Source organism: Mytilus californianus, unplaced genomic scaffold, assembly GCF_021869535.1.
Source record: "Mytilus californianus isolate M0D057914Y unplaced genomic scaffold, xbMytCali1.0.p SCAF_3, whole genome shotgun sequence".
NCBI classification, from domain to species: Eukaryota; Metazoa; Mollusca; class Bivalvia; order Mytilida; family Mytilidae; genus Mytilus; species Mytilus californianus.
The window spans coordinates 22181603-22207411 of NW_026262679.1; the positions used below are offsets into that span (position 1 = coordinate 22181603).

Consider the following 25809-nt stretch of genomic DNA (forward strand, 5'->3'; position numbering starts at 1 on the left):
AAAACTGACTGCTATTAAAGTTATATATGTGTCAATGTGTAGAATGTAGTGTTGAAGTTGATGTGTTTTCATGAAAAGCTAACACTTTACAGAGTTTCAAAAGTATTTAATTTATCATTCTATTTCTTTTAACATTCTTGCATAGTGAATCTATAGAAAACATATCAGAATATCAAATACTACACCTGAGTATCACACCAAACAAATCTATGTTAAGTATAAACTAACAATCTACTTCAATATAAGTCAGTACACTGACAGAGTAAACATAAAAAGCTATTATGCAAAGCAAAACTTGAGAAACAAAAATCTAAAATGAAAGCGTTATAAATACTGTAAATCCAGAAATTTTTTGCAATGTTTTTATTATTGCAAAAATTGTGACCGAATATGTGGTGCAAAAATAAAAACTCACATTTTGAAATTAGATAGCACTATTTGTATGCAGCATTTTCTTAAATCACAATAATTAATCTCACATTTTTGTCCCTCCTTTTAAAATCGCAATAATAAATGTACACAATAATTTCTGAATTTTTTGCCTTCTTTTGCAAACCCTGAAAATTTGAGTTTCAAAAATGAAGATTTTTGGTCCCAAATCTTTTTTTGGAATCTTCATACTTTCACCTTTTCTCTTAAAACTGTTGACATGACTGTATTGGTGAGGCCTTATAATCTCCATTAAAATGAGATGTGCCAATGCTTATACAACTAAATACCAGCTATCGTTGAATTACCATTATAAACTGACATAACCATAAATTTTAACAAATTGTTAACGCTGCTGGTAATAGCACACTCAAGTCTCACCATCATGACTTTGTTGGGCCATAAAGATGGCAAAAATGCCAATGATTAGGAAATAAACACATGTAAAGTTCATGTAATAAAAAATTCAAAAACTTCATTCTAGATTACTATAAAATCATGAAAAAGAAAATAGATGTATGGTATTTAAAAAATTAATAAAAGATTAAACAAAACATATTGTGTGTAAAAAATATCATTAAAATAATTACCGGTATATGAAAGGAATATACAAAATTCCTGACATAAATGCATATGGTAATAAATTGCTTCGCCGAGCGCAGCTGGATACGACCGCAGAGGCCCAACCCTGAACCGTTGGGGCCAAAATGGACACAATATTCGCACTTGATACAGGTCTGAATTTGGATTGTAATTCAATATTTGACACTTAATAGGTTTCCGACACAGAATAACTGTAGTCAAAGAACTTAGAATTGGTTATATGATTTGAATTTATATTCAATTTTTTGCTTTTGTGAAATCCACTTTGCTGTTGCGAATTGACCTCCCCCCCCCTTTTTTTCAAAAAAAAAATATTTGAAAGATTTTCTTTTTGATTTCTGAAATCTTGAGGAGAAAAAATTGTAAGGAAACTTGTGGTATAATTTCAGAGAGATCCATACACTGTTCCACAAGTTATTGTCATGAAACTAGAAAAATGCTTATTTGGGCCCCTTTTTGGCCCCTAATTCCTAAACTGTTGGGACTATAACCCCCAAAATCAATTCCAACCTTCCTTTTGTGGTTATAAACCTTATGTTTAAATTTCATAGAGATCCATTCACTTAAACTAAAGTTATTGTGCGAAAACCAATGTGTCTTCGGACGACGACACCACCGTCATACCAATATACGACCGCAAATATTTTTGGCGGTAGTATAAAAAGGTTATGATTAAATACTTGGTGTATTTTTATGTGCACAAATGCTACATCTGATGGTATAAACAGGAATTAAACATTGCACCTGATCAAGTTAGGTCATACTTAATCCTATTGATCAAAATTTTGATTGCGTCCTTTTTGAGCATTATTACAAGTTTGGTTTATGCAAATAGATTTTTAAATGCGATAGGCCTAATTTTGATGAAGTTAAACAGAAAAAGGAGAAATGAAGAAAATTCACTTTATGATTTAAGTAAACATTGCAAAAATTCTTAACAATGACAAAATCTAAGATGGGTTAGGAGATAATTAAACAATAACTTAAGACATCGGGCAAGTAATTTTAAGAAATATTAAACAATGATTTAAAATAATTTCTGGGTCACACAAACTACTTTATGATTATTGTCTGTAAAACAACCTAAAAATGGAAATTTACTGATGAATAATCATGGGTTGAAAAGAAATTAAACAAATAAAAAAATCATGGTCATTAAGCATGAAAAGTAGGTCAAGGTGATTCAAATGTTGTATTTTATAAGAGTTTAATGATTAAAAATATCAGGGATATACCATTACTGGCTTCTGAGAGTTGGACTATCAAGTAAACAAACAAAATTTAAATTTAAAACTAAATGCACCTGTCACATTCATGACACAACATTATAAAGTAGTAAAATAGTATACACATTTCTACAATTATTGATCTACAAGCACTGATTGTCTGAATTTAGAATCTTCCCAAAAACTGTCATACATCAGTGGAAGCTGAAAACAAACTGACCTATTAAAACGATACTGGTGCAAGAGTTTAAGCTTCTAATACATGTAATATAAAAGGACTTAAAATCATATGTCTCTTATCACATGAGCTGTGTCGGATAGAAATATACCATATACAAATTAATATCAATATATCTGTTAACTTATGAGTTGAAAAAATCTCTACAGAAAGTCTGTAACCGTTTGAAAATTGAGTTGTTATAAGAACCCTACAAAACAGACCAAAATTAATCTATTATTTCTTATTTGAATGTTCCAAAATCAATGAAAGTCTTATAAATGTACATGTATACGTCCACTTGCATAAGGTCGATTTTTATCCAACGCAGCTCACATGTAAAATCCTTAATAAATATTTCTCCAGTGGCAAAATCTCTGTGAGCTTCTTACGTCTCTATATAAAATATCCTTTAACAAAAGTTTGTCTTTCAAATGCTGTGGTATACACTGATTTTCAACAAACAATTTCAAATCATATTTGTACAGTTTTCTAATATAATCCCTACAACAAATCAACAGATTTTGAGGACTTTCTACATTACACGATAACCATAATCGAATATCATCACTTTTACTTTTTTCAATCATCCACTGCAATGATGTCTTTTTCTCTTGCTGTATATTATATCCTGATGACAACAACAACCAGACCATGTCAGCTAAATTTCTGCAGACTGCAGCACATAACACAGATCTTTCTAATGGGAGTTCTTCTGGGGGTACTATGTAGCCATTATCATTGTCATTAAGGTCATTTACTATAATATTCTCTTCATATTTTACAATAAAGTCCATTGAGGCATTAGCATCTAAAAGCAATCTTGATGCCATGATGTTTCCATTTGAAACAGCATCATACAATGGTGTTCTAATTGGTATAGATGTAGAATTTATATCTGGATTTGCTCCCAGTTCTAAAAGTACCTTCAGTGAATCAGAATCATGATCAAATACAGCTTCATGTAGCATTGTCAGACCTTCTTTACTGTGACTGTTTATATCAAACCCTTTTGATGCCAATTTTCTGATAACACCTGACCGGTTTATTCCATCTCTTTCAAATAGTGCATCAATAATACAGTTCCTGTCTTTTTTCTGTTGTGGCTTTATACACCTCAGCCTATATTCATTTTTGATCATTTCAATAATACCTTCATAATCCATTAATTCTGCCCAATCCAGAGCTGTATAGCCATTTAGTTCATTGTCAAGTTTTATTTGATGATTTAGCAAAATTCTAACCATATCTTCATCATTTCGAAGAACTGCTAAATGTAAAGATTCCTGATCATATAGTTTGTCTGTCCCATGATTGAAATGAAAACCTCTATCAAGAAGAAGCTTAAGCATACTTTTGTTACCTGAAACAGTTGTAAAATAATTATTGATTTCTCCCACTAGTGATAATTATCAATGTGACAGTTAATGAAATAATTTTTTAAAGATACATCCAAATCTATTATTCTTAAATAATATAGAAGGATAAGATGTATGCATGGTAAATCCATAATTCACCACAACTAATTTTATCAGGGCTTTACTACCAATTAATTTATATAACAACAAATTGGGACAAAGAATTGTACAGTAACTTTAAATTTTGTCAAGTGGTAATTTTAAAACATGTTTTTTTATTCTCAATTTCTGTTTTTTGTTGATTTTGTTTGTGGACACAAATTATGTTACTGTATATGTTCTCAATTCTTGTTTTACTTTTGGAGGTTTATACACAATTTCTAATCTGAACTTTAACTTTATATAGAAAATTTTACTTATGTAAGATATGGAAGTACATATAACAATAGGTCCATACTTTAAATATTTAAAATAAAGAAATTATTTCTATGGTGAAATGTCATTTCAGAAGAGGGTTGACAATGTTCAAAATTTAGACATGTTCCATCAACATTTGACAATATGTAGTTAACAACTTACTTAGTTTTACGGCAGTATGTAAAGCATATGTTTGAAACTGTGGAACAAAGTATCTTCTGGAACTGATCACAAGTTGTAACAACTCAGCATTATTTGTTTGCACGGCTTTACATATTGTCATATTCGTAGCTTTTAATCCTGCTTTAATCAACTTATCGACAAGTCTTACTGAGTTAATTTCTGCAGCACAACATAAAGCTGTTTTACTCTGAGTGTTTATGTAAGATTTGTTAACATTGGGATGATCAAGTAGAATTTCCACCATATCTTCAGCACCTTCTAATACCGCTAACATTAGACTAGAAACTTTATTCGTACATGGAGTACATGTAGTGTTTACATCTACACCTGACGAAAGGATAAAATTGAAAATGTTCATGTTTTTACTTAAAATGGCAGCATTAAGTGGTGTGAGACTCATTGATGAAGTTTTCTGATCTAAAGATACACCATTGTCTGTCAAGAATTTAATGATGTCAAATTTTTGTAAAATACAAGATACGATAAGGAATGAGGTTCTTGCTTGACGAATAAATCTTGGATTACTTTTGTTTGTCACATGACTACATTTTCCATGAAGTATAAATTCTATGACTTTTTCTGGATGAAATATATGACCATTGTGTTTGACTTGTTCTAACATCTTCATGCATACACAGGGTGATTCTGACAGATATTCTAAAAAGTAAAAAAAAAAAAAAAATATTAATTTATCTATAAACAAATTATGAAAACAGTACATGTAACAGGAAAATTGAAATATAATGATCCAATATACAATAAGCAAAAGTTTGAAAGAATGTATATGTGAAAGTTAATTTGTATGACAAAATAAATCACAAAAACATTGTTTAAGAATAAAATTTTTTAACATCACACAAAAACAAGAGTGCACATGAGTGATGGTGAAATATCTCACCTGTTTTACTTACGATTGAATTCATGTTGAAAGTCTGTAATATAAAGGTTTTTACTTCAACTATCACATAAACTTAACATTATCAAAGATCCATGAAAGTGAAGTCATGGTCATATGAACCATGCCAGACAGACATGTACACCTTACAAGTATTCCATACACCAAATATAGTGGTCCTATCCCTTATAGTACCAGAGAAACAGATCAAACCATAAAATCTTAACACTGACCAATGAACCATGAAAATCAGATCAAGGTAATATCAACCCTGCCAGACCAGACACCTTACAATCATTCTTGACACCAATCATAGTTGACCTATTGTTTATAGTAACTGATAAACTGACATAACTGCAACAAGAGTGCACACGCTGAAATGTCTCGCCTCTTTTACTGACCATTGATTTTATGTTGAAAGTCTTTAAGATCAAGGTTTTACTACAAGTATCACATAAACTTAACATTTTTAAAGTTCCATGACAATGAGGTCAAGGTCAGATAAAAATTGTAACACAGACATGTACACCTTACTATTATTCCATACACCAAATATAGTTGACCCATTGCTTATGGTAATTGAAAAACAGACCAAATCACAAAAAAAATATCCTTAACCAATGAACCATGAAAATGAGGTCAAGGTCAGATGATATTGGCTAGACAGACATGTAAACCTTACAATCATTCTATTCACCAATTATAGTTGTCCTATTGCTATTAGTATTTGTAAAACAGACCAAAACACAAAAATTTAACATTGACCAATGAACCATAAAACTAAGGTCAAGGTCAGATGACACCGACTAGACAGACATGTACACCTTACATTCATTCCATAAACCAAATATAGTTGACCTAATGCTTATAGTACTTAAAAAACAGATAAAAACACAAAAACTTAACATTGATCAATGAACCATGAAAATGAGGTCAAGGTCAGATGACATCAGCTAGACAGACATGTACACCTTACAATCATTCCATACACTAAATATAGTTGACCTATCTATTGCTTACAGTACTTTAAACAGACCAAAACACAAAAATTTAACAATGACCAATGAACCATGAAAATGAGGTCGAGGTCAGATGAAACCTGCCAGTCTGACATGTACCCCTTACAATCATTCCATACACAACATATAGTTGACCTGCTGCTTGTAGTATCTGAGAAACGGACCTCATTACGAAACTTTAATCTTGATCACTGATCCATGAATTGAGGTCAAGATCAGGTTAACCCTGTCTGACGGACATGTAGACCTTGCAAGGAACCCATATACATTGTACCAAATATTGTTATCCTTTTACTCATAATAAGTGAGAAATTCACAAGACAAAAAAAATGTAATTTTTTTTCAAGCAGCCGCTGAACCATGAAAATGAGGTCAAGGACAAAGGGTATATGAAAGATTGAAACTTTGTAACATAAGGTATCTGCATACAAGGTATGAAGCATCCAGGTCTTCTATCTTCTGAAACATAAAGCTTTATATAAATAGTTTACGCCTCTGCTGCCGCTGCCGGATAGTAATACCTATGTCTCGCATACTGCAACTTTCGTCGCATGTGAGACATGTACAACTTACAATCATTCCATACACCAAATATAGTGGCCCTTTTGCTTATAGTATCTGAGAAATAGACCAAACCACAAAAACTAAACATTGTCTAATGAATCATGAAATTGAGGTCAAGGTTAAATGACCTGCAAGTTGGACATGTACACCTTACAATCATTCTATACATCAAATATAGTTGACCTACAGCTTATAGTATCTGAGATACAGACTTGACCATGTAACTTTAACCTTGATCACTGATCCATGAAATGAGGTCAAGGTCAGGTGAACCCTACCTGACAGACATGTAGACCTTGCAAGGAACCCATATACCAAATATAGTTATCCTATTACTCATAATAAGAGAGTATTTCATTTTTCAAAAAAACTTTTTTTTTTCAAGCAGTCAGTGAACCGTATGAAATTGAGGTGAAGGACAATGGACATATGACAGACGGTAACTTCATAACTAAGGCATCTGCATATGAGGTATGAAGCATCCAGGTCTTTTAACTTCTAAAATATAAAGTTTTATACAAATAGTTTATGCCATCGCTTCTGCCGCCGCCAATTGATTGTAATACCTTTGTCGCAAATAGCAGGCAAGACAAAAAATGTTAAAAAGAAAACATTTTTTCAACATCATGAACTATATTCTTTAGAAAGTATTACTGTTTTTCTATATTAAATAATAGCCTAACATATTGATCTGGTCATACTTCATGTACTTCATCTTGGAAATAGCATCCTTATTTTTTGTCCAAAAAATCTTACATTACTGGCAAAGTATAACATTGCTTTTAAGGAAGACAAGCAAACTGAAACACTGGAATATTTCTACATGTCACCTACAGTCAGATTTTGTTATCTTGATCAAAAGTAAAACAAACCCACCCAAGTTTTTTTTAACTTATCTCATTATTCACAGTGTATATTATCAAACAACAGTAACTAAAATAAATTAATTACTAAGTAAAAGAAACAATTTTAGATTTTATCTTCAATATTCAAAACTGAGCTATTACATTTCACTATAAACAGGGTTTATTTTCAAAAGTAAATACCGGTAGTAGATAGATGTTTTTACCCAAAAATCCGCCCACTTGGAATTCTGGGGTCACTAGAGTTACATCTCAGTTCCTCCTCTGCTGCAGGCTTCAATAAATGTTAATTATCAGCATAAATCTTGCTTAAAAAGATGCAAGATTGTAGTGCTAAAATGTGAAATTAGTTTGAACTGCATTCCTTATCACATTTTAGGACGGTTTTTTTCACTTCAATTTCACTGAGGAGTAAGAGTTTATTTTTGTTACTAATGTTCTACCATAATATACAATAGATGTATCATTACCATATCCAAACTGAATATCCAACAGATCTAGGTTGTTTGATAGCTGGGTTATGACCTCCTCTTCCGATGACCTAAATAATAACCTCAGCACCTCAACAATCCTTGTCTTTTCATCCATCTTTCAAGGAACATCTTAAAAATTGAAAATATGTGTTTTAAATATATGCTATCAATTGAATAGTTTCCAAATATTTCATTGCCAAATAATTAAACTATATAAAAAAAACAAGCAAAAAGTGGAAAGTTGATTCCTTATGCAATTTAGTTTGTTACCCACCACATATTATGTGTCTGTCCCAAATTGCAATCCTCATCAGAGTTTGTCTTTAAATAAATGGTGTTAATAGCAGATTTTTGTGATTCTCTATTAAATGTTAAAAATTTATTCCCTTAATTGTCTAGACTTGGGCAATTTATAATTTGATAAATTGAATGTTAAATATTACAAAATTTTATAAACTTTGGACAAATTTCTTTTATATAATGAATTAATGTGATTAACTTTGGAAAAAAGTCAAATTTTCTTTCAAATAATAATGAAACCACATTAACTGTTTTTTTTTTAAATTGTGATTTCTATTTTATTTCAGCATGTATGGTAAAAATGTATTTTAAAAATCAGATTTACAATGGGAGATAACTCAATCATGTTATTAAATATGATGAAGTTTGCATAGTTATACATATTATATTTTATTTTATTTTTTCACAATCTTAAAAAAAATCAGTAATGTCTTTATTTTTAAACTCCAACTCCTGCTGGGACTATTATACTAGTATAATAGATTTTTGTAATTTTTAAAGCTTAGATGATCTAATAATAAACAATTTACTCAGTCCCTCAAGACATCAAATAAAACCAAGGAAATATTGATGCATTGTGGTTTATTGATATCAAGACTGAGTGCAACTATCATGAATGGAAATATTTTCTAACAGTTAAATACAGGAGACACCTATAAACATTGCCTTAACTTTGAGTTGAATGTTAGGAGCTGAATTTAAAGAAGGTAATTATGCTGCCATTGTTCGCCTTCAAATTAGATACAATGACGTAGTTTCCATAAGGGAATAGATGGCTAAAAGACAACAAATCAATATGTCCTGCTTTTCTATTTCCCATTGTGACATTTTGAATTATTGTGAATTCACATGGCGGGTGATGCAATCATAGCAGGATACCCTGACCCTGTCTACAAACCTGGTCGTGCTCCTTTTGGAGTTAATGAGATTACCTCCATTTTTTATTTGTTACCCTGATAAACATCGGTAAACAACTGACATCTTATTTTTTCCTACAGTTTTATCACCTTAAGAATGAAGTCAGTCAGTATAACATGGACAACAACTGACACCTTATTATTTCCTACAGTTTTATAACCTTAAGAACAAAATCAGTTGGTATAACATGGTCAACAATTGGGGACTCTCTGCTTGTAAAATGATTTCTTTCAAAAATTAAGAAGACGTGATATGATTGCCAATGAAACATTTATCATCCAGATTCTAAATGATATAGATTTAACCAACAATAGGTCACTGTACAGCCTTCAACAATTAGCAAAACCCATACAGTATACTATGATAAGCTGCTATAAAAGGTAAAAAAATCCCTGCAAAAAAAAACACTACATACAATTATTTTTGGTAATTCAAAGCATGTGTACACAAATTTATATGTCCTAGGGCTGAGGTATGTATCAAACATTAATTAACAGAATGTTTGACACCAAAACTGTCAAATAAAGCCATTATATTCAATGTTAAACAATTTAAAAGAAAAAAAACAGCAGTCTTATTTAATTACAAAGGAATTATAGAAAATAGACAGCTACCAATGACAATCAGTGGCATTTTCCCATTTTAAAAGATGACTGGCACATTTGTTAATAAATAAAACAATGAATCTTACCAGTTGACTACCTTGTCTTTAGGTCACATATCACTTATACATCTACATATTTTTAGTAATTCTTCATGCTCAAACCAACACCATACTACATTAAAAAAAATTGGATATTGGAGGATAATTTCTGAAATCTACAAATACATTTTTGGTACATAAATGGTAGGTTTTCACATACAGATTAAATATTTGTATAAACAATAATACTTTTATTACTTTTTCAATTACCAATTGCAATGGCTAATTTAATCAAATTCTAGTCATGATAGTAAATATATATATTTATTTTTGGTAATTCAAAGCATGTGTACACAAATTTATATGTCCTAGGGCTGAGCATGGAAGTAATATTACTTCCATGGGCTGAGATATCAAACATTAATTAACAGAATGTTTGACACCAAAACTGTCAAATAAAGCCATTATATTCAATGTTCAAATTTGTTTAATGATATATAATAACCCTAATTTTTCCTTTTTTTATTTTCTTAAAGCCCATTATAAGAGTTATCTTCTCATATCTTATTTTAAAATTCTATTGGTTAGTTTTCCTTCTATAAAAGTTGTTTCTACTTGTATCAGACAATTTCACACAACCTATAGCTTAAAAAAAGCTCCTTGACCTAAATATGAATTTTTGAACATAGGGTGATATAATGTGCATTTTGACAAAGCATTAATTTAGACTTATTATGCATTTTGTAAGAAATTGATGCCTGTGATATATTCCAACTGCTCATTCTTAACAGTCAACTTTTTGTGGAAAGAACATGTGATGTTTTCATAAATTTTCATTTTTTTCAGTGGAGACTAGTACTTCATCTGTTAAAACAAAATGTGAAGGTTTTGTGTATCTTTAAGTATATTTAGTTTATATATATGTTAAAAGAAATCTGGGACTATTATACTCACTAAACGTTAGTATAATAGTCCCAGAAGAAATGCATAATAACAAATGATAAAAAAAAATAAAATTGTTTAGCCCCTAAAGAAAAATAATAAGCAGTCTCTTTTTCTCTTTTTGCGATAATGGCAGAGTTCAAAGAACATGAGGAAAGAGGGTACATGTTGCCAGACAAGAAGGGTGGGTGCTCTGCCCTTTAAATTGTCTAGCTCTGCCATTGTCGATTGACATGATTGTTTTGGTGGAATTAGTAGTTAACCTCCCTGTATTACTCATGTTATCCTACTATTAAACAATGTTGCTGTTATTTCTTTAAGTTTAAAACAAATTATCTTGTTTATCAGCAATTTAAAATCAATGACTGCAGGTTTTGTCAACTGAGTGCTTGATAGTCCGAGATTACTCTGACGTCCAAAGGCTGTTTTGCCAGACAAGCTGGGGCCCCAACTTGTCTGGCAAAACAGCCGTTGGACGTCAGAGTAAACTCGGACTAAGTGATTGATTGATAAATTGTTGGTTAGGTTTTGTCAACTGCAATGCATCTTTGACTTGTATAAAACAGGTGCATAATTTATGCACCTTTTTCTAAACATAACATATTGCATTATCATCTTTATTTTCCCCTTAATTAAATCAATTATACCATGCTTTTTAGTGTAAATTTGTGCCGAAATTCAGATTTTGTTGTTCTTGCCTACCATTTAGTCTTGTTACAACTTAATGATAACCTCCAGTTATTCCTGTGTTAAAACGTTTGAACGCATAAGTTGACAGCTATAACTGAATACCAAAAAATATCTTAAACAACGGACTTAATAATAATAATAAATTCTTTATCTAAAGAGGGTACTCAGTTAGAATTAGTCATATTTTCATTGAGACCCTTAAACAAAATACATGTACACAGTTAACATTTATACATCAAAATACAATATATTATATCAGGAACATATAGGTTTGAACGTTTTTTTTCAATTTAGACTTGTTTATATCAAGAACATATATATATATATATTGACTATAGTATACTGTTCCCAGATCATCATTCAAACATTTACAAATGGCAACAATTAATAAAGTTTTCATATTCTAACCATAAAATTGTATTTTATTTCTCTGAAAATCTAACGAGAAAAATAGAAAAATTCCTCGTAATTAAGTCATCAACGTTTCAGTGCAACTTGAGACAGGCCGATTTTTTTATTTGCCCTCCTCCTTTTTCCAAATCCGTTATTTTTTTTTGTTTTCTATCAATTTCAATTATTTTCGCGTTTTTCTGTATTAAATGAACATAAATATACTAGAAATAACTTGTATTTACTATTTACTATCAATTCCAAGTTTACTATATCCATTGAATGTTTTGTATTGTAATCTTAATGTATATACATAAAATTGTTGATGGACTAACACCTGATCACTTATCAACGCTACAACTTAAAAAAAATCGATCTGTCTCTAATAACGATAGATTTGTTCCAAGACCCAAATACTAATTTTTATAAAAAAAACTTTTTATTATTCTGCAACCAAGGTTTTACCATTCACAATAAAAAAAAATTGTCGTACGTTTTAACCTATTTATTTCAATTTTGATGAGGCTATATAGAAGATAAAGAGAATCTTAATATAATAAAGGCATGCCTATAATAAACGTGATAAGCAAAATAAGATCTTTAAATAAGTCATCATGGCTAAGATCTTAAATTGGTCCCTGATGTTAACTAGTGTTTGTCCTTGGAGAACGATTTTATCCGCTTTTCGGTTTTTTAGGAGAAACAAAAAAAAAATTTGAACGAAACTGTAAATTGCAAAAGTGATTAGCAAAATGTGATCTACAAACAAGTCAACATGACTGAAAACATCGAATGATCCCTTTTAGGAGTTGTTGACCTTGAGTGACATGTTTTACCCATTCTGTTTGTACTTTTGCAACTATAATCTATAATGTTAGTTCGAGTTGTTTGTGCCTCGTGCTAATATGTTGAAACTGACATTTACAATTTGTTCTGTTACAGCACTGCTCCGAACCACATTCTGATTGTGCCGATCCCAAGTCAGGAGCCTGGCTGTGGTTCAATGGTTGTTGTGGGTTGCCAGGGGCGGGTCCAGGTGAGGGCGTAATGGGCGTACGCCCCCCCCCCCCTTTTAAAAAAAAACAAAAAAAAAACTATCGTAATCTGCTAATATTGTATTGAATATGGCAATTTATCATATTCATTAATACTCTGAAATGGTTCTAATGAATGATGATCAATCCACTCTAGTCTAACCATTCATTAAATGAGAGTCCGTCAGTATTTCTATGTTCATTTTAGGTTTTGCGGTAAGGTACATTTATACTAGTAACATGTATATTTGGTATAGCATTTTTACTTTCCATCTGGATAGCCTTTGGTAGTATCATATTGTTTCAATATCCATTAGTGAGTAACTAAGTGACATTGACCTACATTTTGCCATGAAGTTCAAGCACCATATTTATTTATGTACCATATACCACCTATCGGAACTAGACAGTGACATGATTGCTTTAATTTAGTACTGTAGTACAATGACGTCAATTTTTCATATTCAATCATGTATTCCACATTAAAGCCTACAATATTAAGAACGAAAGAACTTCATACTTCAGTGTTTGTTTGTCTTGTATCATGTGTGTCGTTCAACGAAACCAGAACTTAATCTAAAATAGAGAGATATTTATCAGTCTGGCCACTTCATAATTTGATGCTAAATTGTTGAAATCCAAGAGCTTCTGAGCTTCCCCATAAACCCTCTACCAGGGCAACCGTAATTTCGCCTCCCGTTCATAAAATTTAGCCTAGGACTATTGAAGTGTTAAGTAACGCCTTATACCCTAGAACTTGCAATTTCTCGTTATTGGTCTACTGCTGTTAAGATCCATCCAATCATATTAATATACTATAGACAATTAATGGAGAGAACGGCATAAAAAATGTCAAACCCTGACACTTTAACTTTAAAATATACATGCTCCAAGTCAGGAACTGTTACATTAGTGCATTTCACAATTATTTAATGTTTTTATGCCAAAAAAAATATTTTCACCTCGCTTCGCTCGGCGAACATTTCATTCTACGCCCCCTCTTTGTTGAAGTTTTACACCTGCGATTATGGAATTTTTTCAATGAGACACAGAGAAACCCAGGGACACGCACAAAACAATACATCTATAGAGGTCAACATAGACGGTCTTCGTTTCCTATCATAATATACTCAATAGGGTTGCTGCTTACACCGATGGTTCCGAATGGTAATAAAGTTGAGGTCATTTTTTCGAATGTTTGTGATTTGTTTGACCGTTATGGCATATCTGTGCCACAATGCCATTTGTTTTCCCGATATGACATCACCGACTGAAACTCATTACCGAATTTTACTTGCAATCAGCCCACAACTGGTGCCACTAGCTGAACAGGAACTACTTGCTCTTCTTGAATTGAGAATCTGAGTTAACCCCAGGTTTTGGGATGGAGTTCATGTTGCTCAGTCTTTAGTTTTATGTGTAGTGTTTTGTTGACTGTCTTTTCATCGTTTTTCTTTTTGGCCATGGTATTGTCTGTTTTTCTTTTTGGCCATGGTATTGTCTGTTTTTCTCTTTATTTGGCCATGGTATTGTCTGTTTTTCTTTTTGGTCATGGTATTGTCTGTTTTCTTTTTGGCCATGGTATTGTCTGTTTTTCTTTTTGGCCATGATATAGTCTGTTTTTCTTTTTGGCCATGGTATTGTCTGTTTTTCTTTTTGGCCATGGTATTGTCTGTTTTTCTCTTTTTGGCCATGGTATTGTCTGTTTTTTTTTCTCTTTTTGGCCATGGTATTGTCTGTTTTTCTTTTTGGCCATGGTATTGTCTGTTTTTCTCTTTTTGGCCATGGCATTGCCTGTTTTTCTTTTTGGCCATGGTATTGTCTGTTTTTCATTTTGGACATGGTATTATACCCTTTTTCTTAAACTGGTAGGGCTTTGCGCCCAAAAATCAATCCCAACTTTTCTTTTATGGTATGAAACCTTGTGGGACATTTTCATAGAGATCCATAGATTTGTATTCAAGTTATTGTTCGGAAACATGAAAATCATAGTTTTTTGCCTCTAATTCCTAAACGGTTTGGACCATAAACCCCAAAATCAATCCCAACCTTTCTCTTGAGGTATGGAACCTTGTGGTACAATTTCATAGAGATCTATACACTTATACACAAGTTATTATCCTGGAATAAGAAAAATGATTGTGTTTGGCCCAAAATTCCTAAATAGATTGGACAATAACCTCAAAATCAATCCAAACCTTCCTTTGGTGGTATGGAACCTTGTGGTGCAATTTCATAGAGATTCATATACTAATACTCAAGTTATTGTCTGGAACCCAAATGACTTCGGACGACGATGACGACGACGCTGACGTCATAGCATTATACGACCGCAAAATTATAAAAAGTACTAACTTATTTATTCCTTTTTTAAGTAAGTAACCTTCTTGTCGTTTGTTTTTCTGTGACAATTTTAATAACTGTTTGACATTATCCAGAAAATTGGTTGCTCCAAAAGACTATTCAGTTGTGCATGGAGAAATTCGAAAGGGCCGGTGACCCTGTTCCCTTTATTAAAATAGCGGTAATAGAGGGATGGAAAATACCAAAGTGATATTTATACTCATAAGTCGATAGCCAACTGACAGCGCCATTGCATAAATCGAAAAGGACGAAAAGACAAACAATCTGCAAAACATAACATAGAAAAAATTAAAAACTGAGCAACACGAACCCTACCAAAAAACCGGGGTGATCTCAGGTGATTTTCAATCAGATAAAGAATCTTTACAATCAATCAGTATAACGTTATACTCCTAACATTAAAAAGTCGCCTCGCCTGCAATTGCTGTTGTCAGTGAAAAGTGTAATGTTGACTGTAAAAAGTCGAGTCCATTTATCAGCAAAATACTGAATTTAAGGGGAAAAACTCTTTCTTCACACTGGGTATTCCGGTCAGAAACCGCGGAGGGATCCAAATCCGGAGGAGCAATTAATGAAAAGTGTGTAACAGTGGGTAGGTAAAATATGGATCCGATTCCGATTTGCTGATCCAGATTTTACCTTTCTGTCGTTAAAAACGCGGCTTTTGAATCGGAATACCAGGTGTTTTCTTTAACTATGCGATTGCTTATCTTGAAGATTAGTTTCTGTCCATAACAATCCATGAAGGTATACAAATGTTTCATGTCAACACAAAATTAATTACAGACTGTCTGTAAATGTTAACTGAAAAAAACTAATTGAAGCTATCTGTCATGTCAGTAAAATATTGAAAATCAGGGACATAAATATAAATATGTTTTCAAAATTTTGCTTCAGACATTATCTCCTAATCATAAAAATCTTCTGTTAAAGTTTCATAAAATTCGATGAAAGTTTGACAAAGTAATTATTGTGTAACAAACTTAAACCCCTGACTGTATCTACTTGTTAACTGCAAAAAACAACTATGCTCTTTTAGCAGTAAAATACGGGAGAATGAAAAACAAATATTTTCATTATTTTGCTCCGAATACGGTTATAGAAAGATTCTGTCCAAATTTCATAAAATTCCATAAAGTTTTGATTGAGGTCTAAAAACCATAGACTGAACCTAAATGTCGACGACGCCATCGCCGACGACGACGGAATCTACAACGAGGATCACTATAAACATAAGGAGATGTGGCATGATTGCCAATGAGACAACTATCCACCAGATTTCAAATGAAGTGAATGTAAATAATTATAGACAACCGTACTGTCTTCAACAATGCCCATAAAAACCCATACCGTATAGTCTGCTATAAAAGGTCTCGATATGAAAAATGTGAAACAATTCAAACGAGAAAACCAACGGCCTAATGTATAACAAAACAATTTACTAAAAACAAATATGACAGACATGAACCAACGACAACTATGTCTCGCTTCCGCGACATAAATGTCACAGGCTGAACGAAAATCAACACAATTTTAAACAAGTACATGTATTATTATTAACAGATTCAACTTAAATGTGCTAACATGAAAAAAATAGTACTATGATAATGTAAGGTGGCATCATCTCTAACCCAAGGAATCCAAACTAACCGGGTCTTTACTTTTATTGTCCTCTATCTTTGCTGGTTCCACTATAACTGTTTTCTTACTCTTTTGTTTTTGAAACAATGGTTTGTACTTGAGTCCCTGTTTACTTTTAATTTGTTCTGAAGCGAGAGTCACAACCTGCGATAAATCAATATTTTCCTCGTCGTCGTCGGTTCTAAGATACCGACAATGTTTTATTTCGTCCCAGATATCCTTTGGTGATTTAGTCTTCTTCTTCCCGCCACCAGTTTCACCAGGAATTCCATATAGGGTAGCCTCTAACTGCTTTTTGATATACTCTTCTATTCTTTCTAGATATTCTTCCTTTTTATGTAGCAATATTACAAATCTATTGTGTTCGTCCATTAGAAGAAGTTGTCTGCGCTCTTCGTAAGGATCATCACCTATACAGAACAAACCATCGGAGATGCTGAGAGACATCCTGGATTCCATTTTCGTTGCCTCTTTGTCAATACTGCTATGACATGAATACTGTTTGGTCATTTGTGCGAAATTCGCGGATTTTCCCATAGCGGAGAAACTTCGTCGTTCCGGGCTACTATTACATGATTTCTTTCTCGACTGCCTCTCGAAATTGGACCGAGCACTTTTCGATTGGCCGTTTCGAGTTCGAGGGACGGCAAATTTATTGTAACTCTTTATAGATACGGGCGAATCACGACCTGAATTTGTATTTAAAGTTTTGTCCTTTTGACAACTGTTTTTAATATCACCGTCCTGTTTATTTTCATCTATTTTTGTTTTTTTATCAGTTTTCTTTAGCTTAGTTGTATCATCTTTAACTCGTGTTTCGTGTTGATTTTTCTGATGACATGTTCTGGTAAATTGATTAGACTGCTTTTGTTGGAAAATTTTCTTTGGACTTGCATTTTTATTTGAATCAGGACTTGCTATAGCACTAATCTGTTCTTCATTATCATTAGTATCGGGTATATCAGGTGTTGTTCCTTTGGAGTCATCTATAGGATTCGCGGTAAGAGGGCTAATGTTTACGTCGCTACATTGATGTGGACTTTGACTAACGACATCCTCTTCTTTCTTTGGCATTTCATTCTCAGCACTACTTGTTTTGTTCATAATGCGTGGCGAATTAACATTCCCTGTTTCTATAAAGTTAACGGTCAAGCTCATTTTTTTTTCGGGGATGTCTTCTTTGTCTGGTTCCTTGTCTACATTTTTGTTACTTTCGGTAGGTGTTTCTCCGTAAACTATACATATCCCCGAACATTTCGATTGTTCATATTTTTCTGTAGTTTGTTCGAGCAACGCAGTGGGAATTTCCTTGCTCTCAATTTTGTCTACGAAATTCGACTCTTGTATAATAGCATCACATGTTTTAGATTTGAAAAACTGTGGTCTATCTATTGATTCAATACTCTGACGTTTTTTAGATATGCTTTCACGGGATCCGTTTAATTTACTGTCCCATGCAGATGTTGAAGGTCGATGAACAACAGATACACTTTCTTTGCACTCATTTAAATGGCTATCAAAAGTTCCTGACATAACAGAATTTCTCTTACTATCCTGACTAGCTTCCACACTCCTGCTTGTAAAAGCACTTTTAGTTTTCCGAAGATGCTCTCGACCCTGCAATTTCAAACGTTTTTCTGCGTCTGCGATACGTAACATAGATGTTGTATTAACTGTGTTTTGAGGAGGACTAAGTCGGCCGGTTGCCTCAAGATCTTTTAGTCTTGTGATCTCGTTAACTTTCAAATGAGTTTTGATTTTGGAAACTTTGTCTCTGAATCGTCTGTAGAAAACCTTCATCCCTCTGTTTTCCATATCTATTAGTTTCACAGAATACGATGCCTCGGCATCCAAGGTTACAAGACTTTTTTTCAGACATCTTTGTTCTTTTATATTGTACTTGACTGCCGCAACCTCTTTGTCACTATTCAATATTCTATTAACCAGTTTAGACATCTGAAAAGTAAAAAATATGTCCACTACATGTTCGTTTCTACAACGTGAATGGTCAAGAATACAGTAAAGTTTAAACATAACTCGAATGTCATTTATTTTTCAAAGACCAAGTCAGGAATATGACAGATATGTTTTCCATTCGTTCTTTTGGTTGATACAGTCTAACGTTTTGTGGTTGATACAGTCTAACGTTTTGTGGTTGATACAGTCTAACGTTTTGTGGTTGATACAGTCTAACGTTTTGTGGTTGATACAATCTAACGATTTGTGGTTGATACAATCTAACGTTTGGTTTTGTCAAGTTTTATGGACGTCCCCCTTTTTGAATTTACCTTAAAGTTAGGTATTTTTTTAATACTTTTTCGTCTATGTGCGTCTGAATAGTAGGACTGTAATGTAGAAATTTTATTTGTTGAACATAATGGCCCTCTACCTACTGTTTCCTCTGTGACAAAAAAACAGCAGTGTACAGACCAGGATTAAATTAAGTAAATGCCATTTTGAAATTATTTTCTTCTTTGTGAATATACATTTCCGTGATGTCGACGTCATTTGGACTCTGGTGGATATTTGTATTAGTCGAAATCATACCACATCGCCTTAATTTTATATTTCGTAGAACATATTTTTTGTTTGAATGACTTTCATGAAACTTATTTCATTTTGTTGTCTCTTTTTTTCCATCTTCAAGTTAGCTTTGATCTGATGCTTCATGAAGACAATTCAAAGAAATTATTTTTCGATCCTTTATAAATAATAAAAAGATTCTTACCTCTAATTTTCACTAATATTTCCTAAAAAATTGATATGACACATCTCCGACCAAACATGTTGTTGAATGACGACAGTGCTTTCCGATGGATTTATTATGGATTACGGTTTATTATGGATTAACAGAGTTTAAACCAACTTAAATAGCCATTGTATACAGAAGATTATTTAAGAAAATAATTAAGTATTCATAGTCGTGTGAAGAATTTTCTTCCAATAACAGATATCAAATTTAAAATTAAGGCCATAATTGTTATTTTAAAATAACAAAATATTTAGTTGAAAAGATAAATACGTCCCGTTTTGTTAATTAGAATTGTGGTAAGTCAACGTAAAACATTAGATGTATATATATATCCAACCCAAATGAATTCAGAATATTTAAATTTTTGTACTTTAAAGGCTCTCTGTATTCAATCAAGATTTTAAGTAATTGAATACTTGATGTCAGTTGCATAAATTTGAATAATAAAATATGACTGTATAAAACAAACTTTTTAAAAAGAAAAAGAGTTAAACTAACGAAGGATGTGACTTAAACACGGCCTCTGTTCAGTCTTGTAAGGACAACCCAACGTCATGAAATATTGTTTCAAAATATTGTGTGCAATTATAGTCTGGCTCAGGGGGTCGTGTCCGCCTAAAACACAATACAATTTTAATACCGCTTTGATGTAACGAATATGACATTGAAATTACATAACATAACTGTCCCTCCATTCAATTAACCATTATTTATAAGTGTCTTTAACCCCGAAGTAAAACTATTTTACATTTTTATTGCACCTATTCACTGAATAGTTAATCCCGTTTTAATTAAATTAAATTAAAACGTTGAATTTTACAAAAAAGGTTTTAATAGAATAAAATGGAATTGGTCAGGTGTAAATTAATCCTAGATCAAATGTTAGAAGGATTAATGATTAATCTACACCCAAAATGTTAATGCCTCTATTTATTTAAGGTTTGGTAATATTAAAAGTATATCAAAATGTGTTCGCTTCTCAGCTTTGTTCAGGAGTGTAATCTTAGAATACTCTCGGACCAAATAAACACACATTGAATCAGAATCTGGTGATCGAACTATGTTTATTTCTCTATTTCTTAGAATATCAAAAGATATACTCAATTGGCCATAAAATATGAATTAGACAACTGGCAACAAAAGATTATAAATCTAATAGTTGCGTTTTAAAGGTGGACACCATTCTGAGGTCCTATGATCATGAATTGCCATCATCGCATGAAATCATATTTATCCCAAGAAAATTGGAAAAAAAATTAGATTCACGATTTGACTAATGTTGTTAAGATAATTAAATCAAGACTGTATGGTATGGGTTTGCCTCGTTGTTGACATGTCAGACCGCAAAACTTATAATCATTTAGCGTTTAAATCAGTTTTCATGCACTGGCTTAATATCTTATTAAAAAGGAGAGATATCAAGTGGCCAATCACGGATAAACTCTTAGCCGAAGAAAAAGAGACAACACCTTACAAAAAAATTGACGTAAAAAAAGTCCCAACACAATAAAACGAAAACATGCCAAAAAATAATTCACCAAACCATCAATCCCCTTTTTCGTTCTTTGTCCTGCTGAATAATCAGATTCTGATTTAGTGTACCCATTAAATTAGCTATAATACAGAATTGCTCAAATCTTGTAACAAAATGTTGATGCCCTCCCATCTGAAGTATTGAAAAATTGGATACCCCCGTACCTTTCTATTCATGAAAATTTGCAAGGAACCCCTTTAATTTTGCTCCCAGCCCCTCCCCAGGTTACAAATGATTGGTCCCTTAGTTTACTAAGATTTGATATCTAGGGGATGACCATCGAGGAGGTTTTTTTGGGGGGGAAGGGGCAGAGCATTTTTGAAATTAATCAGTATTCTGGCCATGTGATATCTGGAAAAAATCTTTGATCGAGGCATCCCGAAAATGTATATTATGTCCCATAGGTACATGACGAGATTTTTGTAATATATATATATATATCAGACTCAGATCGACGTCCGGTCTCTAATCGACGTCAGTTCCTCAAATTGACATTCAATCTGACGTCATAATTTTGAATACTAGTAGATTGCTCTTATCAAAGTCTTTTATTTTAGTTTTCAAATCGACGTCCAATTCTTGGCTACTCGAATCGACGTCGTTTTTATTGAATATTGCAATAATTACGCAGAATACATGTACGTCACAAAAACAACACTTCAACGACCGACTTATGTAATGCTTTAATAGGGATAGAACTTGAATTATATACCTTGGAGTTATTCGAGAGAAGACTGAGAATGTATTTACATCAAGGCTGAGCAGGGAAGTTCTACAATTCAGGACAAACCCGGCCATAACTTCCCCGACAAAGAAACAGCTGTATTCGTCGTCATATATGTTGAAAGGAGGCAAGTGTGCCAACAACAAGAGGTTAGACTCGTGTCTTTTGTATATGTGTCACTCCAGGTGTAAAACACGGAAATTTGTTAAAAAAATATCTGGCAGAGTTTCTCAACAATTGGCTGCACTTAATTATTTTGTCTATTGTTGAAGACTGTAATTTGCCCTCTAGATGTCTTTCGGTTGTCTTAGTCGTTGGGCTGTTGTCTCATTTACGTATACTTACAGGTCATTTATTTATATGAATATGAAAGGCATGCGACAACGTAAATCGACTGGATTAACCGCTTCTTTCAAGCAAAAATACTAATATGCATGTACATGCTATGAGATGTCGCTGGTTAATCTTGGTTGTCTTGTTCTCATTTACCAATGTTAGTTCTTTTATTTTGTTTTAGCTGATTATTTGGGAAGGGATGTAGCTTAATTTGTTGTTCCTTCTGATAATCCCTTCTTATACGTGTCCTCAGCTAAGTCATAATGAAATAAGAAAAAAAAATGTTGATTTAAATAACAACCCAACTTCTAGGATATCCACGTGCTTAAACAAATGTATTTGTAATGCCTCTGCAGCCAGTTTGTTAACAAAAAATGCACGTGGATATCCACAAATTTTCCCGTGCAATGCCAAAAAATGACTTACCGGTTTTAGATTAACTTCACAAAATATTGTTAGGTCAACAGTGAACGGGAGAGCTTTTTCACTCTCCTTTTCCTGTGACATTACCTGAAAAACTCAAAACCTTATATATGTGGTAACTTGAACCCAGCCTAAGTGTGGTATTCAATATGTGGGACAGACGGACAAACAATCATTTAAATTCCCTTTCATCTCCGCATCTAGTAAGTGTTCTACTACTAATCTGTCAGTGCTTCTAACTACCTCCTTTACTACTATCAAAGAACTTGTTATTAACTTTTGTAATAAAGCTTATGAAAATAATGGTATTAACTATTTTTGGAGTGTTAAAAATTCATTAGAGGTTTTAGATAAAATACGTGCTTTTGATGGTCCTTTTAATTCTGTTGACAGTTATGATTTTTCTACTCTCTACACTACACTTCCACACAATCTTATAAAAAAAAAGTTTTCATATTTAATTAAATGGTCTTTTGAAAAATCTCATAGCAAATATATTTGTTGTAACTCGTTTAAAGCCTTTTTCTGTAACGAAAAAAGAAAGTATGCTAAATATACTTACTGGAAATGTGAAGATATGATTGAAGCTTTTAATTTTCTCCTAGACAACATATATGTACGTTTCGGCGATAAAATGTATCGACAGGTAGTAGGTATTCATATGGGCACTAACTGTGCCCCTTTACTAGCAGATTTATTCCTGTATTGCTATGAATCTCAGTTTATGACCAAACTCAGTAAAGACACGTCATTGTTACATTTGGTTGATACATTCAACAATACCTACCGTTATTTTTTCGTTAAATAATCCAGAGTTCTCTAAATATACTACCGAAATTTACCCAAAGGAACTTACTTTAAATAAATCTTACATAAACAGCAGTAGTTGTTCTTTTCGAGATTTAGACATTTCAATTTTTAAAGGGAAACTCCATACTAAAATTTACGACAAAAGAGACGATTTTTCATTCCCTATTGTTAATTTTCCCTTTTAAGGTTTTATTAACAGGTTAACTCCTAACTATTCTACTGCCTGTCTATACTTTTATTTTGGCATTGCACAAGTCATGTCTTCTTTGACTGTCCATGATGTTAAAACACTAAATCCCTGGATTGTGTTTTATTTGATTTTAGTCTCTGATGCATGATTTTTTTATTATTAATTGTTTTTGACTTTAAACTAGCTTTCAGTAACTGCGAGTACTCTCAAATCGTACTTTCGTGTTAATTTGACCTGTTGATACAATTTGTAATGTATTTTTGTTATTTAATGTTTACTTATTCAGTGTTATATCTAGTCTCACTATTTTTAATATACATGTATACCACCTTTGATAAGTGTTTAGTATGACGATAAATTTTCACTTTTGTTCTCGTACTAGGAACAACAAAATTATTTATTTTGTAAAAAATATTTCCGTTCTCCATGTATACCTTACAACAAAATTATTTCTATTTACCTGTGTACGTTATTTTATTTGGCGGCATTTTGTCCAAAGTTATGGTTGTCTTTCTGATATTGTTTTAAATCTAACCCCCTTGTTTTATTAATTTTGTATTTAAATTGTGTCATAGATCAAATTTATTCGTTTAGTGTATGTTCACTTGTTTTTGTAAATATGTCTTTTGATTGAGTTAAGCCATTTCAATTGATATTTTATAGTGTGTCTTTCTATGTTGTGATGTCACACTATTGTTTCAGGTAGGGTGAAAGTTGGCGCCTATTAAAACGTTTAAACCTGCTGCATTGGTTTGCACCTGTCCTAAGTCAGGAACCTGATGTTCAGTGGTTGTTTGTTGTTGTGTTTCTCGTTTTTTTATATAGATTAGACCGTTGTTTTTCCTGTTTGAATGGTTTTACACTAGTCATTTTTGGGGCCCTTTATAGCTTGCTGTTCGGTGTGAGCCAAGGCTCCGTGTTGAAGGCCGTACTTTGACCTATTATGGTTTACTTTTACAAATTGTGACTTGGATAAAGAGTTGTCTCATTGGCACTATACCACATCTTCTTATATCGAATTAAGCAACTTTACACAAAACGATTAGTACAAATAAAATAAACTAGGAATAAATTATTACACCATATTGGACATCGATTAGGGCAGACTCCGATCGATCACACATCGTATTAGAATAGGTGATTTGATTTGAACGTCGATTAGAGAGTGAAAAAAATAAACAGCTGCACCTTGGGTGCATGATACGCCCGTCGCTTTTTCAAAGAATAAAGTTCTATTGAACCTCAAAGTCATATCAGAAATTTTTAAAAAACTAAAGGGAGGCTATTTTAATAGATATAAACCAGTCACCAAAGTTTCATGAAAACTGCTCAAAGAACTTATGAGTTATTGTCCGAAAACTTGAAAATCCCCCTTTTTGAATGAATAAAACCCCAAAACTCAGAAAAGTAAAATCTAAAATTTATAAAAATCGAAAGGGAGCTCACGTCAATAGATATAAACAATTCACCAAAGTTTCATGAAAACTGCTGAAAGCATTTTTGAGTTATTGTCCGAAAACGGGAAAATCCCCCCTTTTTTAATGAATAAAACTCCATAACTTGGAAACGTGAAATCTAAAATTTATTAAAATCGAAAGGGAGCTCACATCAATAGATATAAACAATTCATCAAAGTTTCATGAAACTGCTCAAAGCATTTTTGAGTTATTGTCCGTAAACTGGAAAATCCCCCTTTTTTAATGAATAAAACCCCACAACTCGAAAACGTAAAATCCAAAATTTATAAAAATCGAAAGGGAGCTCACGTCAATAGATATAAACAATTCACCAAAGTTTCATGCAAATTGGATAAAGCGTTTTTGAGTTATTGTCCGACATGTTGACGACGGACGGACGGACAGACGGACGGA

General features: G+C 32.5%; 2 protein-coding genes across 3 annotated transcripts; both read right to left on the reverse strand.

Annotated features, from left to right (window-relative positions):
- Positions 1 to 91: 91 nt before the first annotated feature.
- Positions 92 to 11795, reverse strand: LOC127734127 (ankyrin-1-like). Of its 2 annotated transcripts, none has more exons than XM_052243806.1 (5): positions 11698 to 11795; positions 10157 to 10284; positions 8245 to 8376; positions 4413 to 5090; positions 92 to 3838 (listed from the first exon to the last, which is right to left on the reverse strand). In XM_052243806.1, the coding sequence occupies exons 3-5, from the start codon at positions 8360 to 8362 to the stop codon at positions 2823 to 2825; spliced, it is 1812 nt and encodes a 603-aa protein (XP_052099766.1). In that variant the 5' UTR covers positions 8363 to 8376; positions 10157 to 10284; positions 11698 to 11795; the 3' UTR covers positions 92 to 2822. The 2 variants fall into 2 exon arrangements, with proteins under 2 accessions (XP_052099766.1, XP_052099765.1); XM_052243805.1 differs by having other exon boundaries at positions 10157 to 10241; positions 11698 to 11789.
- A 5192-nt stretch (positions 11796 to 16987) lies between these two features.
- LOC127733419 (uncharacterized) lies at positions 16988 to 19125 on the reverse strand. The gene has a single exon (XM_052242782.1). It carries the CDS (start codon positions 19123 to 19125, stop codon positions 17155 to 17157), a length of 1971 nt encoding a protein of 656 aa, XP_052098742.1. The 3' UTR covers positions 16988 to 17154.
- Between the last annotated feature and the right edge of the window lie 6684 nt (positions 19126 to 25809).

Excerpts from the sequence above, each read along its gene's own strand:
- LOC127733419 (XM_052242782.1), bottom strand. The coding sequence starts at position 19,125 with ATGTCTAAACTGGTTAATAGAATATTGAATAGTGACAAAGAGGTTGCG.
- LOC127734127 (XM_052243806.1), bottom strand. The coding sequence starts at position 8,362 with ATGGATGAAAAGACAAGGATTGTTGAGGTGCTGAGGTTATTATTTAGG. Across the intron at positions 5,091-8,244 it reads GGATATTCAGTTTGGATATG|AATATCTGTCAGAATCACCC; the intron begins GTAATGATACAT and ends TTTACTTTTTAG. Across the intron at positions 3,839-4,412 it reads ACATACTGCCGTAAAACTAA|GTAACAAAAGTATGCTTAAG; the intron begins GTAAGTTGTTAA and ends CAACTGTTTCAG.